This window comes from Misgurnus anguillicaudatus, chromosome 19, assembly GCF_027580225.2.
Source record: "Misgurnus anguillicaudatus chromosome 19, ASM2758022v2, whole genome shotgun sequence".
NCBI lineage: Eukaryota > Metazoa > Chordata > Actinopteri > Cypriniformes > Cobitidae > Misgurnus > Misgurnus anguillicaudatus.
Window position 1 is genome coordinate 18,950,019 of NC_073355.2, and position 22,149 is coordinate 18,972,167.

The following is a 22,149-nucleotide window of genomic DNA, read 5'->3' on the forward strand; positions in this document are numbered from 1 at the left end:
TGGTGTCTTGTGTACAGCTGTGTGAGATTATTCTTTTATATGCAGTGTAGCAGAAACTTTGGTGATTGTTCATATTAGCATAAATGCTAGTATACATTTTATACAATAATTTTAAGTAATCCAATTTTAATAAGACATAGACATACACACTGCAAAAAAACGATTTTCAAGAAAAGATTTTCTTAGTATTTTTGTCTTGTTTTCCGTAAAAATATCTAAAAATTCTTTAATGAAGATGCTTTTTGTTTATGAGCAAAACGACCCAAGAAAATAAGTATAGTTTTTTGATCAAAAATATCAAATTTAAGTAATTTTGTGCCTAAAACAAGCAAAAAAATCTGCTAATGTGGTAAGCAAATTTTAAACAAAGCAAATAAGAAATATTCGATATTTTTACTGAAAACAAGACAAAAATACTACAAAAAAATGTTTTCTTGAAAAACATTTTTTGCAGTGCATACATACATACATACATACATACACATACACATTTTTTAATACCGTTTCATTGCATTATATACAGTACTGTGCAAAAGTCTTAGGCCACCATGCCAGAATTAGATTTGTTGTTTTTGCAATGTTATAGTGATCAAATATATATTTCTCAGTCTCTTTAATAGAATACATCTAGAAAATATATGGAATGTGTATATAGTAACTGTATATATAGTACAAACTGTATAAAAATGTAAACTGATGTGCTAAGTTTTTACGGTAAACTCCACTTCCACTTGAGCAATAGCAGGCAGCTGCAGGATCTCTTAAACCTAAATAAAAATTAAATCCTTATTTCTAATTTTTTTTAAAAGTTAGTCTTTTTACTTCATTCTGCTCAAAAACGCTCAAATGTGTTTAGTGCAAAGAGAGGTCACACTAAACACCGACGATGCCTAAAGACATTTACTCCTATTTTTTTTTTTTTTGTACATATTTCCTGTATTTTCTGTTTGTATCTTAATAAAATAGATTGAAAAATAAATATGGATGGACATTAAAACTTCTAAAGCAACAAGTCTGGTGGTGGTGGCCTAAGACTTTTGCACAGTACTGTGCATCAGATCAATGGCAGTGTTATGTAAATAGTGTTCAAGACATTATTTTGTTAAAGATCCGGAGTAAGGTAAGTAACATTAATCGCATACATTTTTTTTTCTATTCCTCTAAATCTATTTTTTCTTCAAGTCTCACGCATCCCCAGCTCATACAAAGCTCTTTTTTTTAAGTCAGTTCCTAAGTAGAGACACTAGAAGGCACTGTTGTAACTTTCTAAAAGTTCAGATTTAACCCACTCATAGCAGACACACTTTTTTGCTCATCCAAAAGGTTCAATTATACACTTGAATTTTTTTATTTTATATATATTTTTTTATATTTAAGATACATTTTTGTTTTCATTGGTATTTCAATCACAGTCTCAGATCACATGTGGTTCCATTAATATTCCTTTATAATGATCAAAATTGTTTCAACAATACCTTACAAATATGAGTATAGTTCCAAATTATTTTATAACAATTATAATTACATTGTTATAAATTATTTAAAAAAGCATACATCCTGATTGAAATAACATAACTTGTCCTTGATATTGATAAATAATGTAAACATGAAACGGAATACTGATTTTGATGTTTGAATCTGTTAAGACTTTACCGATTTGACATCAAACTTAGCTTTTCAACAAATTCCTAGTTGTTTATTTTTCCCTGAATGTGGAAAAGTTTTGAGCCGTTTTAATGCTACTAAAAGATTCCCTGTAATTTCAGCAAAACATTTTCCTAACTAACAGGCCAAGATTTTGAACCTTTAGTGTCATAAATCATTACTCTGCTGTTTCCTTTTGTTGTGCTGATGTGAATAATAAGCATCCAAGTATAGTTACGCATATAATGTAACTAGGTTATTTAATAGTTGCTCTTCTCATTAATGCTTAGTATTTTGCATATATTTTAATGAGTATTTAATGGGTCGGATGCAGTAAGTGCTGTCAGGGGAAAATAAAAATCACAGGGTTGTGTATGTGACCTCGTTGGTGTGACGGCAGACAAGGGGTCAGTGTCACAAACAGGACAGAGACGCGCCATAACGCCTTTCCTGTCAGCCGCGGGGCAGCTGCCGCTTCGCTGAGGTCTGTGTTCTGTCTGTCTGGTCGTGTGTGCGTGCGTGTGGAGGGGAAGAGTGTGGATTTCTTTTCTTGTGAAACAAATTGCACCCACAAGCACAAATTGGAAAGATCTCTACACATAGCACACTCTGCTTGTCTCATTCCAGGCATTGTCTATGGAAATTTTAAGCGTTTATTTTTGGAAAGGCTGAATGAACATGAATCAAAGGCCTCTTTGCTCTAATAGAAAACATCACAGGTTTTTTTACTATATGATCTTTAATGAAATTCTGTGCAGCCAAGTTTTTTGGGAAATTGAGTTTGGCCCCTATTGTTGTCTTGTGGAATGCACAGCGAGTGCAGTGAAGTGAATGGAATTGGGGGTGATGCCGGGCTTCTGTGACCCCCTGCCGTTTGTCTTTCATCAAGCAGGGCTTGGTGCCAGTGTCATGTGGGTTTGCTTTGCGACCTTTTTTATCTAACAGGAACATCTGAGTGTGACCACTTTCCAAACAGATCAATGTGTTGTATGATCGTAGGTGTAGGTGTGAGTTTCTGATTGTTTTAACCACCAGCTTAAAAAATGATGTGGAAACTTTTTGGGACTTTCTTAGCAGCTCTGTTGTCATGTGTGATTCGGCTGAGACGGTGCTTACGTGCGTGAGGCCTTTAAGCATACTAAAGGGCAAGATTTTGAGTCGTGGTGGCGAGGTGAGTTGCCTAGGACAATGCAAAGGGCCGTCTGTATTCACTGAGTCTGCATGCACATTCCTCACACACCAGTGGCTCTTTTTAACATAATTCTCCACCAGCAGGAAGGAGCAGGCCACTTTGAATGGCTCAATCCTGTTGTCTCCTGCCTTTTATTGAGGAGCGGTGTGGAGAAACCGGCCATTTTTCCACCGCTGTCAGTTAACTTCTCTGACTCCTCCCCTTGCTCTTCTTTAATACCCCACCATTCACAAACATCTAAAGCTGCTTATTCTGAACCCTACATCCTTTTCTTACCCATTTTGTCAGCTTTCCCCCGCACTGTTGCGATTTATATACCTCGGTCCTCTTTCCCACCACAGCACGGAGACAAGAGAGAGTTAACAAGGTATAACCTACATTAGTGCACTACGCTGCCCCTGAATACAGCAGAATTCCTCAAGAATGAATAACAACATAAAGGCAGTCTCTACACGAAAACTGTCATTGTGGTGAAGGGCAGGACACCAGAATTCTTTAAAACCTAAAATGAGTTATTTCTTTAAAAGGAGGCTCGATGATCATTTTTGTGACTTACTGTTTTCTGCATAAAATGTACTCTTTTGTTTGCATAAAGAAACTTTACATTACATTTAGTCATTAAGCGGAAATTTTTGTCCAAAGCCGCTTACAAATGAGGTTAACAATAGAAGCAATTAGAGCAACACAAGAACAGTAATACACAAGTCTCATCAAGTCTAACACAAGATATATAGCCATGGGTTAATTTTTTCAAGACAGAAAAGATAAATATACAATAATAGAAAAATATATTAAGCTCTGTATTAGTAAGTGAGGTGTTCGCGGAAGAGATGGGTGTTGAGACGATTTTTAAAGAATCAGCAGATCTTGTCGCAACTGGCAGATCATTCCACAGATAAGGAACAAATCCAGAGAAGGTATGCGATTAGTGGTGGTGTTTTTTTCCGTTTTTGGGATGGCACCACAAGCATATGCTCGGTGGCAGAGCGCAGGGATCTAAAGGGTAAGTCTGTATAAGCGAGTAAAGGTAAGGGGGTGCTGACTCTGTTGTGGTTTTAAAGGCCTGGAGCAGAGCTTTACATTTAATGCGAGCGACTGTAGGAAGCAAGTGTAACCTGACAAATAGATGAGTGACGTGCGCCCTCTTTGGCTCATAGAAGACCAGTCTTGCCACTGCATTCTGGATGATCTGTAGGGGTTTGTTTGTGCATGCTCAGATAGGAAAGGTCTAATTTTCCTAATGTAAAGAATGAATCTACAAGAGCGGGTGGTGCTGGCAACATGATCCTTGAAGCTACAAGCTTATCATTACCCCTCCCAGGTTTCTGGCTGTCCTGGAAGGTGTAATGGTTGAAGAACCTTGTTATATAGAAAGATTGTGATGAATCTTAGGGTCAGTCGATATCACAAGCAGTTCTGTCTTTGCAAGGTTCAGCTGGAGATGATGATCCTTCATCCAGAGTGAGATCGTCAGGCTGGAATGACAAGTGGAGTTGTGTGTCATCCACATAGCATTGGTAGATAAAGCCATTTTTTAATTACAGAACCCAGGGATGTCATGTATATAGGAAAGAGCAGTGGTCCTAGCACTGAGCCTTGAGGTACCCCGGCATTGAAAAGTCACCTATCCAGGATACTCAAAATGATCTGCCTGAGAAGTAAGACTTGGACTATAGTAGTGCCGTTCCAGAGACACCCATAGCCTCGGGGGTCGACAGGGTAAAAAGCAGCAGACAGATCCAGTAGGATCAGTACAGATGACTTGGAGGCTGCCCTTGCCTGCCTTAGGGCTTCAATGACTGAAAGCAGCACAGTCTTAGTGTAGTGACCGCTCTTGAAGCCAGACTGATTGCTGTCCAGGAGGTTATTTTAGTTTATTTTGTGTGAAGAAGGAGGAGAGCTAGTTAAAACCACACATTGTTTTACTTTAAATGTGCTTTGTAGCGGATAAAGGTCATGCAGACTGTAAAAAGGTGATAAAGTATAGATCTTTTATGTGAAACTACCGGACCAGAGATGGTTCTCCTCTATGGCATCACTACGAAGAACCCAGCATCTTCATTTTACTTGTACATTTTTACACAGTACAAGATATATATTTGTATCAGTATGTATGTTACATAGGTTGGAACCCATGACTTTTGTACTGCTAATGCAATGCCCTACAACTCAGAGATGTTTAAGCCTCTACAATACTTATAGCCTCAGTCAGGCAAAACATTTTGAATAGGATTCCATAGGATAGATTTTGCTTCAATTGAGAAGCCTGAAGTTGTTGTTTTACTCGTCACTTATAAGCTTAACCGTTTGTCTGTTAATAATATTTACTATGTCATGTCACCTAGTTGCATAATGTTAAGCAATCCGATATCTGAATTGCTCAACGGAAGAAAGATGGTGTTTGTAATGGTATAGATGTCTGCAAAGATCCACTATTAGTCTGGTAACTGTCAACATAAACATGTTAGACAGTCATGGTGCATCCTTTAAACCCTGGGAAAAATCTGTAACTCATTTGCTGCTTATTTGCATCCTTTTTAAATATATTGGCCAACCGATCACTTTCCTTTAGTCATCAACCAGCCTTAGGAAAGCTAGATTTCCCAGTCAGATTCAGGGAGAGGAATAGATTCCCCCCTAAAAGTATAAAGCAGTACAAGTTAATCAAGTTTGCAAAACCTTTAAATAAAATGCAATACCACATATTTACAAAATAAGTACTGTTAATAAGTCATTAAGTACATTTGTTAGCCATACTGTATCACAGTTTAGACTACTGTAACTAAAATTGTTTTATATTGTACTTATTGAGTTATGTAACTGTGCTGTTCCCTATTAGCCCTGCCCATCCTTGATTATATATAGATTATGTAAATGTATGTGGTACCAGTATTACAGAAGTGATTATTTGATTTGACAGCAGCGGGGATGTGAATTTATGAAGACATTTTTCAAGATTACTTAAAAATGCAAGATTGTACCTTCCAAAATGATTCAACGCTGCTTATGCAATAGTTTCTTCCATAAGAAAAACAGAGGTTTATCTGTGGCATCATGTAGCACCTTTATGACAGAAAATATTCCAGGAAATGACAGTGTCCAAAAGTGAAATCCAACGCACAGCTTTTATCTGTAAAAAATTTCATCTAATTTTTGTGTCAGTTGTTGGCTGTTTTTCTACAAACCTCAATTTTACTTAAGATCCCTAAACCACCATGACTAAAATGTCTCGCTGTAGCTCTTGAAGTTTTCCAGCTACATCCACCATCTTGGCTCAGTCCTACAACTTGTTTAAGTTTTGACTTGAGAAAGTTTTATTTTTATAACCAAAGGGGATTTTCAGTTTTCCTGTCGAAAATCAAATATCATAAAAAATTCCATAAAGTCAGGTTTAGGGAACATTCAGAGGCATTATGTAAGGTACATCACTGATAATAGTTATGTACATTATATTGCATTTCTATCAAGAGATTCTTCTAAAAGTTCCACATTGCACCTTATATATTTACAAGGTTCAAAAACTTTTTCATATGGGTCTTTTAGACACTTGTTGACCTTGACATTTTCTTATGCCAGTTTAACCATATAGGGAACCAAACAAATGTGAAAGCCTCAAGCCATAGACCACATGGTGGTTTACCGAACACACAAATGGTTGCACAAGCAAAGCGACGGTTGCGAGTTTCTTTAAAAGAAGATGCCTACGTTTCTGTTATGAGTCAGAGGGCCCGGGGGCCTTGCATCTTTACTTACTAAAACCTTTTGAACTTTCGAAATAGATCATTGGCCATAAACTGCCTGTATTTTTATTCAACTGACATTCATATCAAACCATACTTAAATTTTCACTCTCACATTAAAGTCATCATGAAAGCTGATGTGAGATAGTGATCAGATGCTCTCAATTCCTGTTGATTCTGTGGCAATGCAGAAATGTTACTTCCACTTTCACAACTTTATTTGCTTCATCTAAATACTGTGTACCTATATACATTATTTCCAAGAAGGTACATCTGATCACTAAAAGCGGTAGTAGAAGATCTTTACAAAGCACATTTTGAAAGATTTTTTTGTGACTGATCTGAAAGGATAATTCATTGCTTTTAACTTCATTGTGAGTTCATATAAAGGTGCATGCTGCAGACGATTAATCTGACAGCAGTAACTAGCACCCTGTCTCCTGAACGGATCCCATTAACCGCCAAGGAACAAGCGTTCCCAGTATCATGGCACATTTCCAGGCCCCCCCAGTTGCTGGCCGGAGCTGTAACCTCTATGAATGTGCTGAATGGAGCTGAGTGACTGTCTCCTAATCCAGCTATCATCAGCCAAAGTGGCTTTACATCACAGAGCAAAAATCTCTGTTTTGGGGATTTTTATGGAGGGTTATCAAACTGAAATGTAACTGCCTGCTGAGTGATGTCTCCTGGGTGTCCCGAAAGTTAAACAATAATTCATTCAGCGGTTCATTTGTCAGTACTTGGATTTGGACATTATGTGCTCTCACCTGAACCAGAAACTATACACTCTTAACCCGAATTAACTTTACTAGAAAATTGTGCGGAATACCGTTGCACTAAATCATTTAAGTTTTTACACAGGGTAAAACTAAACGGGGTTAGTTGTATTAACATAGAACTTTTAGTGGGTGTAGCAGACAAATCAAGTTGCCATTAGTAGTCTAAATTAAAAAGCATAATTTACATAAGATTTAGAAATATACATTTCTTAAGTTTAAGTTGATTTAATTTGTAATATCAATTGCTCTGTCCAACATCTTCACTTAGCTAATTAAGTTAAAAGATTTTCTATTTTTAATTATTTTACATTACTTTTGGTGTTATAAATGGTATTATAACACAAAATTCATGACTGACTGAGTGAATCACTAAATAAACTTGATTCTCCACAGAAACGCACACAAAAACTGAATTTTTGACATGAATTGTCAGTCCTGTGAAGAGAAATACAATAAAAATGTGCTGAAGTAAACACTGATCACCTGAATGGTGACTTCACAAAATTATCATTTACAACAAAACAACATAATAGCTTGATCCAATATGACATTTTGATAACAAATTTTCAGGTATTTAAAGTTTCAGTTCTTATTCTGTGATAAAGCATAAATAATTCAAATATTCAGGCTAAAAGCGTTATAGGTATTCCTTAAAACATAATTACAACATCATACTGAGCATTTTAAGTTCACTTTGCTTAAATGTTTTAGTTTAATTAATTTTGTACGCTTAAAATGTAATGAACTAAAATTTTTAAACAAAGGTCCAAAACACAAAATATTGGGGTGGTTTCCCGGACAGGGATTATCTTAAACCAGGACTAGGGCTTAGTTTAATTAGAACATATAACTTGTTTTAACAAATGTGGCTTACTAAAACCCTTACTTGTGTGCATTTTGAGGCAAAACAAAGGGCACTGCTGTGTTTTAAGATATGTCAGTGCAAGTTGTTTTCAAATTGGACAGCTTTTACATTTATTTTAGTCTAGGACTAGTCCCTGTCCAGGAAACCGCCCAATTAAGTAATGTATTCATTGTTTAAGTAAAGAAAATATCTGGGTTAACGGTGTACTAAAAAGAAGAGTTTGTACACTGTAAAAAATCCTTGTTGCACTTACATTTTTAAGTTTAAACAAATTTTATTTTTATTACCCAAAAATGAGTCGTTTTTTTCTCCATACACCACGGTGCTTAATGGAAGTCGCTGTTCATGTTTCTACAGTAGCCCTGAATGGACAAACTGTTCTTCAGAGCGTGTTTTTCCCTACGTTGTCTGTAACTTGTCAAAAAAAGTTAAAATTACTTATTAATTCAAGCTGTTTAAACATAAACATTTACGTGCAACAAGGTATATTTACAATGCACCGCAAGTCTTCTTACAAGTCACCGTCATGTTTCTACAGTAGCCCTAAATGGATAAGAACTTGTTTCATCCTTACGTTACATCTCAGAAGACGACATGTTTGTCCTGTGGCAGCTATCGTAGCTCCTCATTGCGTTTCGAAATTGAGGTTGTTTGCAATTCACAATCTCACCTCTAGATGAAGCTAAAAAATACACATTATCAGTGTTGGGGAAGTTACTTTTAAAAGTAATGCATTACAATATTATAAATATATATAAAGTTACTCCCAAAAAAGTAACTAATTTCGTTACTTAGTTACTGTTCATGGAAAGTAATGCTTAGTTTACTTTTTAGTTGCGCTACGTTTTCTTGGCTGAGGCTTGATCTCTTTCAGGCCTTGCAGGTGTTTTTTACGACTGAAAAGTTCTGAAATCAGAAATTGCATTTATCAAACTGTTCCCACACAGGCGTGTTCGCATTGAGTACATAATGTGACTACGTTTAGTTTAATTCAGTACATATTTTTTTAAATCAAATTAATGAAACAAAAAAGTAACTCCAAATATTAATGTGTACATTTAAAAAGTAATTTGTTACTTTACTCTTTACTTCAGAAAAGTAATATTATGCACGTTACTTGTAATGCTTTATCTCCAACACTGCACGTTACACCTTTAAAGTTACTACAGTATTTACTACAGTTTGTCTATATGAAAGCGTGAGTACCCAAAACAAAAGTGGCGACCTACAGGACTTGCTTTTGTGCTGCTCAAGATACTTTTAGAGTAAATAACTCTTGTAGCGTTTATAACTATAAAATTTATTAATGCTTGTCCAAAAAGTTTTAAAAAGTGGCATTTTATAGTCCGGGTTCACTTGTAGTATTAAAAATTTCTCATCGTTCATCCAAACAAAACAGCTCCAGGCTAATTGAGGAAGTCTTTACAGATTTTGGGACGATGTGTGCCTCATATACTTTTACCCTAAAGAATGTAGAAATCTCATCTCTGCCCCGAGACTCATGGGAAAACAGGCAGTCATGGCTCAAGAACATAAACTCTCACACCATTAAAACAGACACAGATGTGACTTAATAAAAACATGATTATGTTTGTAATAAGATCTTTTTGATTCTGACTGGAATGTAAAAGATTTGCGGGTTCAAAGTGTAATAAATAGTAACATCAGGATGTGGAATTGACATTTGTGGTTGAATTGTCAAAATAAGCTTATTATGAAAATTTAAAGGATGAAAGAATTTAAATCTTAAAATAATCTCCGTTGTTGACAGGCCATTTGTGCCTGAGGGATTTGGGTGAAATAATGGATAAAAGACTTGCATTTTTTTCATTATCATTTGGACACTTTACTACATTATATATTTAGCCTATACTTCATTTTCTGTAATACTTCAATGGTGTACATATGAATATTTGTTCATACACCTAACAGGAATTTAAACAGAATTAATTTGTAATATAAGCATTAGTGTATTAATGGTACCCAGATTCATAAATGCTGTAAAAAACTTTAAGATGCCTAATGCATTACCTAATGTAAATGCCTGTGCAGCCTCTGTCCATTTCATTTATCCACTGTATATATTTTTAAGACTATAAATGCCATAACTGTTTAGGGTGTTGAAAGGGCCGGTAGTGAGGCAATGCTGTTTCCCATGGCTATTGTTGTAAAATAATAAATTACGTGTGAGTCGCACAAAACTTTTAAGTGCGTTTCATTAATTCAACAAGCGACATGTAACGGGTCAGTGCCAGCGTTTGTAACCACGAGGGGCTGAGCTTGTTTGCTTTGCATGCTTCACAACAGTTCTGAGCGAGTACGAGACATTGGCCTCTGAACCTCCGTGGTCTGGAAATGATTTTCCTCGAAATGATTAATGGAAGTTGTCTATGTTGTGCTATACTAAGTGTGTCATTTTCTCTGTTTGTTTTAGATGTTTTAGACCCCCATGAAATCAAATTTTGGGATTTGTGGCTTTCAGTCTCAATCTATTAGCTTTGTAGCCATTTGTATGCTAATGTATTACTCTTAAAAGCTAACGAATGTAAATCTTTGCATTTAAAATCCATGAAATACAAATAAATGAATGACTTTGTCCAATCAAATGCTCCCTAGTATAAGAATATATCCCTCCCCCAAAACCCTCTACACTGACTAGCAAGATATCATTGTTCATGGCTGTGTAACTAAATCCCTTTGATGTGTCCCACCCAAATTTCAGAAGAAATGCAAGAAATCTCATTAAGCCTGAATAGTGTTTCAGCAAGAAAAAGAGATAATGCACAGTATAGTTTCTTTGCGAATATGCTGTTTTATTCAAAAGCCTTTACCAAGGCATGCCATGGTAACAATATCAGGACTGTGATCCCTGAGCGGAAACCATTTGAACCATCGGAAAATCCAGATACTGGAATATAACTTACAGCCAATAGCAAAATTCAAAGCATTACAAAACTAGAACATACCAGAGCTATGTCTGATCCAAATATCTGAACATTTTTGTACAAACTCACTTGTTTTAAAATGTCACAGTACATAAATACCGCTTTAAACTAACATATACAGGCTCACCCAATATGGGTTATTCCCACAGAGAATAAAAAAATCTGTTAGGATTACTGCAGTTGCTCATGTAAAGCTCTCAATCAACGCGTTTTGTATAGCAGGCATAGTGATGTCCGACTGTCGGCCAAACTTTTGAAAGAATGAGAAGAACTGTGGCTGTAAGCCAGACCTCACTGGGATCTGAGAACTTGGTTCATCCTATAAGCACGTCTTAAACTTTAGCTGCCATCTGTTTTAATAATGTACATAGCTGAGAGTAAGTGTCAATAAGCCATTGCTCAGAGAGACACTTTGCATGAGCAACAAACAGTTTATAAAACCAAGCTGTGCAATTTTCACATCAGTTTTCTGAACAGAGCTAAATCATGCCAAAAATCTGATATCTATCTGCCAAGATTGCTTAAATGCATTGGCATTAAATAATATAAACATCTAAAGATTTGGGGCATTTTTACACAGCTTTAAGTTCTCATCATCAAACATTTTCCAGAGAATTTAGGGATAAAAGTGCTTAATCCTCATACGTCACAGATTAAGATAACCTGAGGACATATTTGGAAAATTGCCTTTTGCCAGCACAACATCATAAAAAACGAATAACACTGACGTTAACAAAAATAAACTGATAATAAAATGGACCTTCATGTCATTAATTTTGTCCGGAGTCCTTTACAATATTAAAGCACCTGTTTAACTTTCATTACGATTCGAATAAATCAAAACAAAGACTAGTAAAATCAAATCAAACCTGAGGGAAGGATCATCCTGGATGATATTTGGAGAGAAGAAAATATAAAATACAAACTAATTTGCTAATAAGAATTTTAAACTAAGCGTATAAAGCTGGCAAAGGCTCGAGTATTCTAACAACATACATTCTATGAGAATTGCAAATGGGTACAAGCAATGGTAATGACATAAAGCACAGTTGATTGCCTGCAAAGCTTGGCGCTGAAGCCTCCTTCGGCCGGCCCTCTGTCTGGTCCGGGTTGGACGGGAAGTTCAGGCACCACGCGAGAAGATAATGTTTAACGGCGGGCCGCACAGCAGCCCAGTATAACCACGAAAAGCCGCACGCCACTGCAGAGTAAACGCAGCGGTCGCACGGCCTAATACCACACTGGTCCCTCATGCCTTTCAGATACCGAGGCAATTAGGGACGAGGATACAAGAGAGGTGCCGGTCACCTTAATAGGCAACCTGAGGAGGACACCACGGAGTGTCTGGATACAGCAGACAGTGAACTGACTTGAATCTGTTGAGGAAAGCGTAACGGTAGAGGTATGTAAGATTTGGGTAAAATGACATCCAAACAAAACTGAAACTGGTATTGAAGTATGTTTTTACCTGGATGGGTCCTCCTCGACAGAGAAAGCCCCCTTCATGTTGATGATGTTCCTCTTGTTCTCAAACATTCCATAACTTAATGTAATCTAAATGACAAGAAACGATATGTTAACAAACCTCCAGTGTATATATGCTTTCATTGAAAGCCAGCTTTCTTTAAATCTCACCTGTTTGTGTACTTCTGATTTGGACACCTGTTGCAGGTTCTCCAGGTGGGAGTGGAACAAGCTGCTTCGGGTCAGCGGGACACCTAGAACCGACTCGATGATGTACCCAATGGTGCAATCATCAGGGAGACGGATCTTCTCAGCAGTGTTCATAAAATGGCCACCACTGTAAAAAAAGGTGAGGATTCGAGTCAAAACAAAGTCTAGTAACATTTAAGATGTTCCATATTAAGATAGCTTGAGAGGTTTTATTCACCTTGCCCACGGGCTCATCTTCAAAGCCAGACCACGGCTGACGCAGAAGCCTGCACCTCCGGTAGCGAACCAGAAATTAACAGGTCTCTGGAAAAGAGAAACGAAAATCATTAGAGAAGTTCAAGTCTTGACATTGGCAAAAATATTACAGAAATTAAGACAATTTGGAAAACCTACCATCTTGTTGTCACCGAGTCTTTCTGTTGCCTCAATGGGTCTATCCAGACTGGGTTTGCCAATGTACATGTCTTGAGTATGAGGGTAGTTGGAAAGCAACTTCACCAGCGTCTTCACATTCACATAGTTATCATCATCCACATGACAAAACCACCTAAATCAGAGGAGAGACATCATTAGAACAACTAGTAGGGTTCAGTTCGACACCAAAAGAGTTTTTAAGTAATTATGGAACAATAATAATCCTTCAATGCACACTTTTTGCCAGACTCGATGAACTTGTCGTACTCAACTGCCATCTTGCAGGACAGAGCTTGTCGACTGTGAGCAGAAGAACAGTTGGTGTTGATGGCGTGACTTCCTGTGTGGATGAGATAACGGATACTTTGTGAGTGCTGATGTTAAACTGTCACTTGAGAAAACCCATTATCTAAGAGCCTACATGCTACCCCCCCCCCCCCCAACAACCCTGTACCCCTTAAGCAAAGCACAAGATTTTATAACAAGGATTAAATGTCTGCTTCTAGTGAGTCCAAACTATGCAGTCATATTTGCTTCTTTCTGCCGATGTGACTTTTTTAACTGCACTTACCGATTTTCTTCTTCAGTTCCTCGTCTTCGCCGTCTGTGAAGATGTAAGTCTGCGAACACAAACACAAAGTCACGCAATGAATCACCAGAGCAAAGACGAAAGAGGAATTGGTGAGTTCCAATCTGAAATCATGCGTCTTTGAGTGCTATTTATCCCAACCGGCCTGATTAGGAACCATTGTCTGGGTTTTACGCCATGGAAAACTTAGCAAGTTAAACAAGCCAAACCCTACCCCCAAAAATAAAGGCCCCTTGTTCTAGTTGTCAGTCTCTCCATGGAAACTGCTCTGCACCCCAAAGCATCCCAGACCCAGAACAAAGCGGGGAGCAGACTGCCCTACTTACCCCCACCACCCACAGGACTCACCCCCCATACAACTGCCCCCCAAAACACCTCCCTTGTCTCTCCATTCCTCATCCATCCACTTGTTAAAAATGCCCCAAGATGCATTGTAAAGATCATTCAGAAGAATAAAGAGAGAGCATCAGGTCGCATTCTCCCTAAACTTTCCAGACATACTCCAACTGATGAATATACATTCACCTTGGACTGACGTCTGACCCCTTAGGGTTTTGTTAACATCAGAATAGATGGGCGGTGTAGGACGGAGGGTGAGATTTAGAAGCTCATTGTGGAAGATAAGACCGAGCAGGTGCAAGGCGGCAGCCCGGGCTCAAAGGAGCTATTGAGCAAAAGCCGCCACACGCTTTAAACAGACTTATCAAAAGGTAGGCAGTGCACTGTTGTTAACCTGTTTGCTTTTTACCTCAGGTGAGACAGCACCTGCCGCCCGCCGCCTTATCACGGCCACGTGTCTGAACAAGTCGACCTGCCCACGCACCACTGTCCTTGAAAACGCGCGCCTTTGCTAGAAAACCTTACGCTTTTATTATATGATAAGGCTATGTTTATTGTTCTTTATCTTAACGGCAGATTTCGCTTTTAGCTATTTTGGTGTTTTCGAATGCCAGCACGCGCGCGGACGTGCCTACTCTTTCCACAGTTACATTTTTTGGAACGATCAGCTATACCAGATAACGTTTGATTGGTTTACAGAACAAACTCTGAGCAGATGTTTAGCACGGCACACTGAGGCCAAGGCCCAAGGCCGCTGTTTGTTTAAGGGAGGGCTGACGGTTGGGGTGGTAAAGGATCAGAGGCTGGCGATGTTTGCGCAGAGTTACGCTGAAAAGCGGACTAATCACACAGGCAGCTGCCAAACACTAGCTGGGCACTGACAGAGGAGAAAAACCTCAGGGCTGATTAGTGTATTACAAGGTATGTGTGTGTGGCTATTCACCCCTACCCCAACTATCCCTTTGCAACAAGACAATGAGGAGTGTTTTCAGGCTGGATAAAGCCGGCACTGGAAAAATCCCAAAGATGTTTGCTTGAATTTGCATACAGCTGCAGTGGTTAACTAAAGGGAGGCCTCTCGCGGCTCACGCTTTGTTTTCTGATTACCCATTTATTGAGTGATGAAAAGATATCGTGAGCCAAAATGACCTGGTGAGTCACACTCATTTAGATTCACTTTAATGCATTTTCTTTAAAAAGTTGTTTGTTCTGCACACTGATAAAATACGGATGAGGGTTTTCATTTGATTTCGTGTGGTGCTCTGATGAGCGGGCAGTTTGTTTGGGCTTCCGACCCCACCGAAGCAAGGTCTGGCATGGGGCAGGGTAAGCCTGGAGCCTGTCTGTCTGTCTCCATCTGCCCAGGAAGGAAGGAGAAAGATGTCACTCCCTCTATTAAACACCACTTAGCCCAGTTAGCTCTATACCTGTGCCAATATAACTACTAGACTCATGCCACAACAGATCCGCACTGCTTTACTATAATTGTAGTCTATAGACTCATAGCATTCTCCTAAACTGGAGATTCTGAGTATTTACCCAGTTAAAATCCCAGTTTGCCCAGTTTCGGACTAAATTAATGATGATGTTTATTGTACATCATCTACTTCATTGAGAAAGTAAAGCAGTTGATCTTAAAGGCATTTGGGATCTGTCCGTGTAACAGGACACCGGATATCACAGCCACGGCACAGGCTGTTCTCTCATTGTTGTGAATTTCTCTCACTGGGGAAGCCGCATTGTTCCAGGGGGGAAATTTAGAGAAACGCCGGAAACCAGAAGCTGCAGCGTGAACAATACAGAGTGGAGCAGATACGACTAAAGAGATTAATTCAATTCAAGAGACCTGACTCATCTAGTTAACATTAATAATCATAGATAAAAAAAAACATTCTGTTTTTGGAAAGTACTGATAATTCCAGTGTGTTGAAAAAAGGGTTGCAGAGTTTCTAGCTGACCTTGACTAACTCTAAACAAAGACAAAAGTTTCTCAGTAAGAAGAGTTGCAGGCTGCAATACGTGTCAACAGCAAGCACAGATTGGATCTGCACTCGGTGTTTACATGTACACAGACCTAAACAGTGAGCTATTAATCACCTGTCAAAGCAGCACCTGAAGCAGCTTGAGAGGTTTGGAAAGATGAGTTCATCACGTAAGTTTATTTCGACCCCTATGAGCATGCTCGCAATGCTAGTCACGCATCTTCTGAGTCAACATATGTGACAGTCCCCATGCTGCGGGTCTAACAATACCGGCCTCCCCACTGAACACTTGTCTGGTGCCAGCCATTGTGGCAAGTGGCCAAGCGGCACACCGGAGTCCTTGGGATAATCCCCATCCGTTAAGATGACAATAACTGTGAATTTCATGTACTCAGGTGTTGCATGGGTGAAGGTTGAGATAACTTGATAGGTCGGTGTGCCATACACATATGCTGAAAATGCGAGGATGTGTATATCTGGCATTGGAGCGGTCTTTTGTTCTTTAAGCCCCAGCCACCTGGCACCCATTCACCGAGAACTCCCCCTTGTGTTCTGGGCTGTGTTGGTCTTTTATGTCTCGGCTGCCTCCTACCAGCTGCTGCTATTAATCCCTGCTGTTAACTCTTTCTACTGTGGGTTAACTTATATCATCTCCTCTACTGCACAAACTCACAAGGTTATAATGTTCAAATCTTCCCTAAAATCTGTGCGGTCAAAATTTTAAATTACATATACTTAAATATTCGTGAAACGTAATGTTTTACATAAACATGTCTGTTTCAGCAACATGAAACCCCTACTTGTCAAAGGCCTGAGGGGAATTGATCGTGACAAAGCCCTACGGCAAATAAAACTTTTGTAAAATGTATGAGCGACTACTCTAGATGGTGGATAAAATTTCTTTGACTGCTCTGCGTCCGAGGTGCCCATAGCGCTTTTTGTGAGGGCTACAAAAGAGGCCCGTTTCTCAGAGCAGTATTTTCAAGCCGTGAGCCACTCGGCGTGCTGCTCAAAAGCTTTCCCTGCCTATAGATGCCATTCCTTTGTGCCTCCAGCATCTCCATAACCAAGACTCCCTTTTCCCACCGCTTGGGTATCTTGACCCAGCCTCCGCTCAAGATCCCGGCTTCCCATGAAGAGTGGGAGACAAGGGGCTGGCGAAGGTTTTCCCCTTTCAGAAAGACGCTTTGTTAGTGCCGAGAGGGGGACAGCTTCTGCTAGTGTGATGCATCCTGAAGTCCAGGCGCTTTCACAGGGACACCACCAAACAATGAGGCTGGAGTGAAGTGGGGGGAGAAGGGGGGACTTACAGCCACCCATCACTCTGTCAGTAATACAGCCATTTCTACACTGTTTCACATGAGTCAGTCACATGTAAAGTAAAAAGATTTTTAAACTATGTGTATGGATTTCTTTTGGATAAACTGTTTAAATTATGTGTAAAGTGGATGTTATTTTAAATGTTTATAAACAAGATAAACATTGCTAAATATAGAATAAATATTTGTTTTCTATATGCTGTACTCCTGTAGCTCATTGGTAGCGCATTGTGTAAGTAACGTAAAGGGCACGAGTTCGATCCCACAGAATGCACACACCAATAAAACGTAGGCTATAGATTGAATGCATTGTAAGACACTTTGGAAAAAGCGTCGCCAAATGCATATAAGTAAATATAAAAAGCCTAGGCTCTTAAAATATAAACGGAACATTCACACCAACGCTGTTTCGTGTCCACAAATAATATCAACAAAAAAAATCCCCCGTTTCCGGCTGATGATAGGCTACAACCTGCTACACTGTAACAAAGTGCAACACTAAGCGTAAGCATATATTGTGGTACCTGTTGCATGTTTCTGGAGATCCATGTGTCCAGCAGCAGGTCCAGTCTGGACCGGTGAAACTTCTTTGTGGTCTTCACCGCGATGAAGATGTCATCGGGGCTGATGTCCTCCGCGGGCGTCGCGTCTGTCGCTCCGGACGCGTCGCCGGGTTTATCCGCCTCTCTTCTGCTGCGCGTCAGCTTGGAGAAATAAGTGGAAAATCCTTTCTTTCCCTTCTGCTCTCCGTCATCGGCCTCTGGTTCCCCGAGGCTCTGAAGCGAGCGCAAACCGATCTCACTCCCGTTCTGCATCCCGTCCGCGTGAACGCGCTGATGCTGCGATACAACCAACAGCAGCGCCAGGCAGGTGACGCTCGCGCCCGCGATGCAAAGCAGCGTTTTTCTGCTGTACGTTTTCGACATGTTTTTAAACTCTGTAGTCTTGTGTGCACTGCATTAAACCTCCCTCCGAAAGACTAAACTAAAACACTTCAGTGTCATTCGTCCTAACTGTTCATCTGTAACAATGAGAGTCCCTCATCGTAACTCGGAGGGGCTTTTATAAACTACCCAAGCGTCGGTCACGCCCAGTGGGCGGGGCGTGAGCTTCTATTGTGGTGTGGGAACCGCAGAGAAAGAGAGAGAGAGACTGTCAATGAGGGAACGCGGGACAGAAGAACAGCAGGAGAGGGACACAGTGGGGGGAGGATGAAACTGAATTAATATTCTAGATAACAGAGTCTGTATTTAATATAATCACTGTTATCTGCATACTTCAATTATCACTATCTGCACGCACATGAAAACATACTATGTGGTATATTTACAGTTAACCCTACTTTAGTGTTTTGAAGCTTATCATGGTAAATATTAAAGTACAGTATTTGCTACAGATTATCAAATTACTATATGCTTTACATTAACAACATGTAGTAATTAATTACAATACAGTATACTAAATGTATTACATTTACTATAGTAAATCATAGTGAATACTATTTAAAGCATGCATGTCTAAATAAGTAAAACATCTGTATGTCTGCCCCCTTAAACATAGTTATTTCAATGTAAAGTAATAAAGTTAAACTTATAGGGGCAGTTTCCCGGACAGGGTTTATGTTAATCCAGGACTAGGCCTTAGTTATATTGGGACATTTAGGTAGTTTTTACAAACAATCCTTACAAAAAACAATACTGATCTGAATCACTGGCACTGATATATGTTAAGATATGTCTGTGCAAGATGTTTTTAAATTAAGGCAACTCAAACGTGCCTTTTAGTCTGGGACTAGCCCTGTCTGGGACACTGCCCCTTAAACTAATAAGTAGTAACAAAATAAACTTTTAGTAAAATTTAATGTTGTATTAAGTGCAAATGCAGACTATTTGTGTGAAAATACCACGTTATAATGATCTTTTTAATGCATTTCCAACATTTAATGCATTATGCATTGTGGGGTAATTTTTACCTCCAAAATTAAAAGCAAATAATACAAATATTTGTGCATAATTTAAATGAAGAATAAATGAAATTACTGAAAGCAGTGTACATTTAACACCGGTGATTTTGCAGTGTATTATTCCGGTTGATGAGAATCTTAAGGGTGTTTACAAAACTATTTACCTTGTTTTCATGCCATTATATCATCTGGGAATATCATCAATAGGCATGTTGAATCACACGAAGTATAGCCATTTCTCAATGTCCACAAATTCAAGTCAGTCTCATAATGATGGTGTGCTCCGATCCTTTAAAGGGTGACCTTGTGAGGCCTTCAAACAACCGCATGCTCCCCACTGTTTACTTTTTAAATGGCGGTGAAGAGCCTGTGGAGTAAAGTGTGCGCCCATGGCCATGACTGCCAGCTGACAGCTCGGCAACTGCTGGTGACAGACTTAAACGCTTTGGATCTTGCTTCTAGCACTCTCAACAGCTATTTAGCCAAACATAAGCAACAGTCAGACACAACAACATGTATTCCTTACTCTCAACAGCTGAGATGCTTTAGATATTTTATCAGAAAAGTTTATTAAATGTTGAGTTGCAACACAATTTTTTATTATCATTACAGTTTATTATAAAACAAAAACTGCATTTATAAAAAAATATGCTTTTTTTAAATGCATTACTTGGACTGAATAATGAAGAGCTACAGCAGCCAGCAAGAGCCCATAACAGGTGGGAACGTCAATGCTTAAAGGGCATCAAAGGGGGAATCATCAAGAAGTTGTCTGATAAAAAGACAAGTATATTTACAGTTGTTATTTTCTGTGTATGCTTTCTTTTGACAAATTGACAAATGGATAAAAGCATCTGCTTTTTTTAAATGGGTTACTACTAATGGGTTAGGGTTTTTTGTCTCACCATAATTCCCATTATTATATTAATTGTGTAATTTTATAGTTTTATTGAGTTTACTATTAATTTAAAATTAGAATTTGTACACATTTTTACATTGAGGTCAAGATTCCAGAGCTGCTAACAGATAGACAGCTTCTTTTGTCCATCTTTTGATGCAGCCCACAACAAATGTGTTAAAACAAGGATAAGAAACCAGGCAGAGGGGTCATACTCCCCCTGGCCCCCATTCCTTTGTGAACCTGCATCTTTTTTACTCTGGGATGGTGGAATTCTTTGGTCGAACTCCTTGTCGGACTCCTCAGACAATCTGTGCAATAAAAAGCAGGACTAAACCACACAATGTGAAAGTTCCGCTTGTATCCCAGATTCATGCCAGTCACACCCCCTTCCCCCTCCTTAACTGATGGATAACAAAAAGGGGAACTTTTTTTTCTTCTTCAATCCTTTCCTTTATTCCCCCCCCCAAAATCTCCCTCCATCTGCCCTCCACACCACATCCCAGATTCTTCCCCCTCAGAAGAACTTACCGCTGAATTCCAATTAAACGAAATATCCTATTCAGGCACAACCCACTTCCCCACAAGAATGCCCAGTGATCTTGTTAATAAACATGACGTCCTTGCAATCCATTCCAAGTATCCTGCAGGATAAATGAGGGAGACCTTCAGAGGAATAATCATCGGCAAACTATTTATAGTCACTTTTATGTGTAATGCACAAATGAGAGGTACAGCATTTCTTTGCATGTGGTGGGCATCCTCTGGATGGATAAATGAAACTGCATGGGTCTAGTGAATATCCCCTTTTCCCGCCTGCCAAAACACAAACTTTCAAGGCTTGCCGCAGCTGTTTGTTCTGAATGTTTGCACAAGGTAAACAAAGCAATCTTAGCAAGTTAGCTGTGTTTGCAGAGAGGGTCGTCCTATCTGACTATTCGATTTGGCAAGTCCTCTTGATGCAAATGAAGTCGCTTTGATCTTAATACCCACAATGCGCCACAAGTTTAAACATAGGTAATGAAAGCAGTCTGTTCATAGCGGTAAAAAGGCATCATGTCAATAAGAGTACTTCCTTCCCTCATCCATACCATATTTATTTTTTCATCTTTTTCTTTTGCTTTGACCATCTGAGCGATTCTTTGAAGATGAAGGTTAAATTCACAACAGCTGCGTCTGCACTGCATCCATTGTGCAATGTGTATATGACCCGCGCACAGTCGGTTAGCGGTTGTCTATCAGTCTACAGTCTCCTGTTTATTATTCCACATAATGAATCATTTAGATGTATTTCATTCATCTTGAGTCTCGTGTTCATTTAATCTGTAGGACCTTTTTTGTGGTTTGTGTGATTTTTGTTCCTGTTGAACTACTAGAAAATGGATTTTGGGGAGTAACTAGCTAACTACCATTAACTACATTTTGGGTAACTCAAAACAGAGTTGCTTTTGTAGTAAGAATCAAAGGTTCCAGTGTATCTTTCAAATGACGAGAAGCTTGGAAAGTAGCTTCCCCGAAACGCTAAAAACTTTTCGATATTGAATGCATTAAATGATGCACAGTCATCTCATTCTTTAACTCATTAAAAAAAAGTCCTACTTTTTTAGATGTCATGGCCGTTTGACATTTTAAATTGGATCTTGTCTGTAAAATCTTCAATTGAATTATGTAAGCACCACATCCTGCCAAATGTAATGTCTTTGTGTCCACTGTTTCTTTCTCCAAAGCTCTTGGATGACAGCATAGATTCCAGACAGCAACGGTCCTGGATATCAGTCCTGAAACACAGGCACAGAGGATGAATTC

General features: G+C 38.9%; 1 protein-coding gene across 1 annotated transcript; it reads right to left on the minus strand.

The window, feature by feature from the left end:
- Positions 1 to 11,009: 11,009 nt before the first annotated feature.
- Positions 11,010 to 18,534, minus strand: lfng (LFNG O-fucosylpeptide 3-beta-N-acetylglucosaminyltransferase). Its single transcript, XM_055190819.2, has 8 exons — positions 18,007 to 18,534; positions 13,825 to 13,873; positions 13,491 to 13,593; positions 13,233 to 13,386; positions 13,057 to 13,142; positions 12,801 to 12,966; positions 12,634 to 12,719; positions 11,010 to 12,541 (listed from the first exon to the last, which is right to left on the minus strand). Exons 1-8 carry the CDS (start codon positions 18,406 to 18,408, stop codon positions 12,475 to 12,477), a joined length of 1,113 nt encoding a protein of 370 aa, XP_055046794.2. The 5' UTR covers positions 18,409 to 18,534; the 3' UTR covers positions 11,010 to 12,474.
- Positions 18,535 to 22,149: the final 3,615 nt, after the last annotated feature.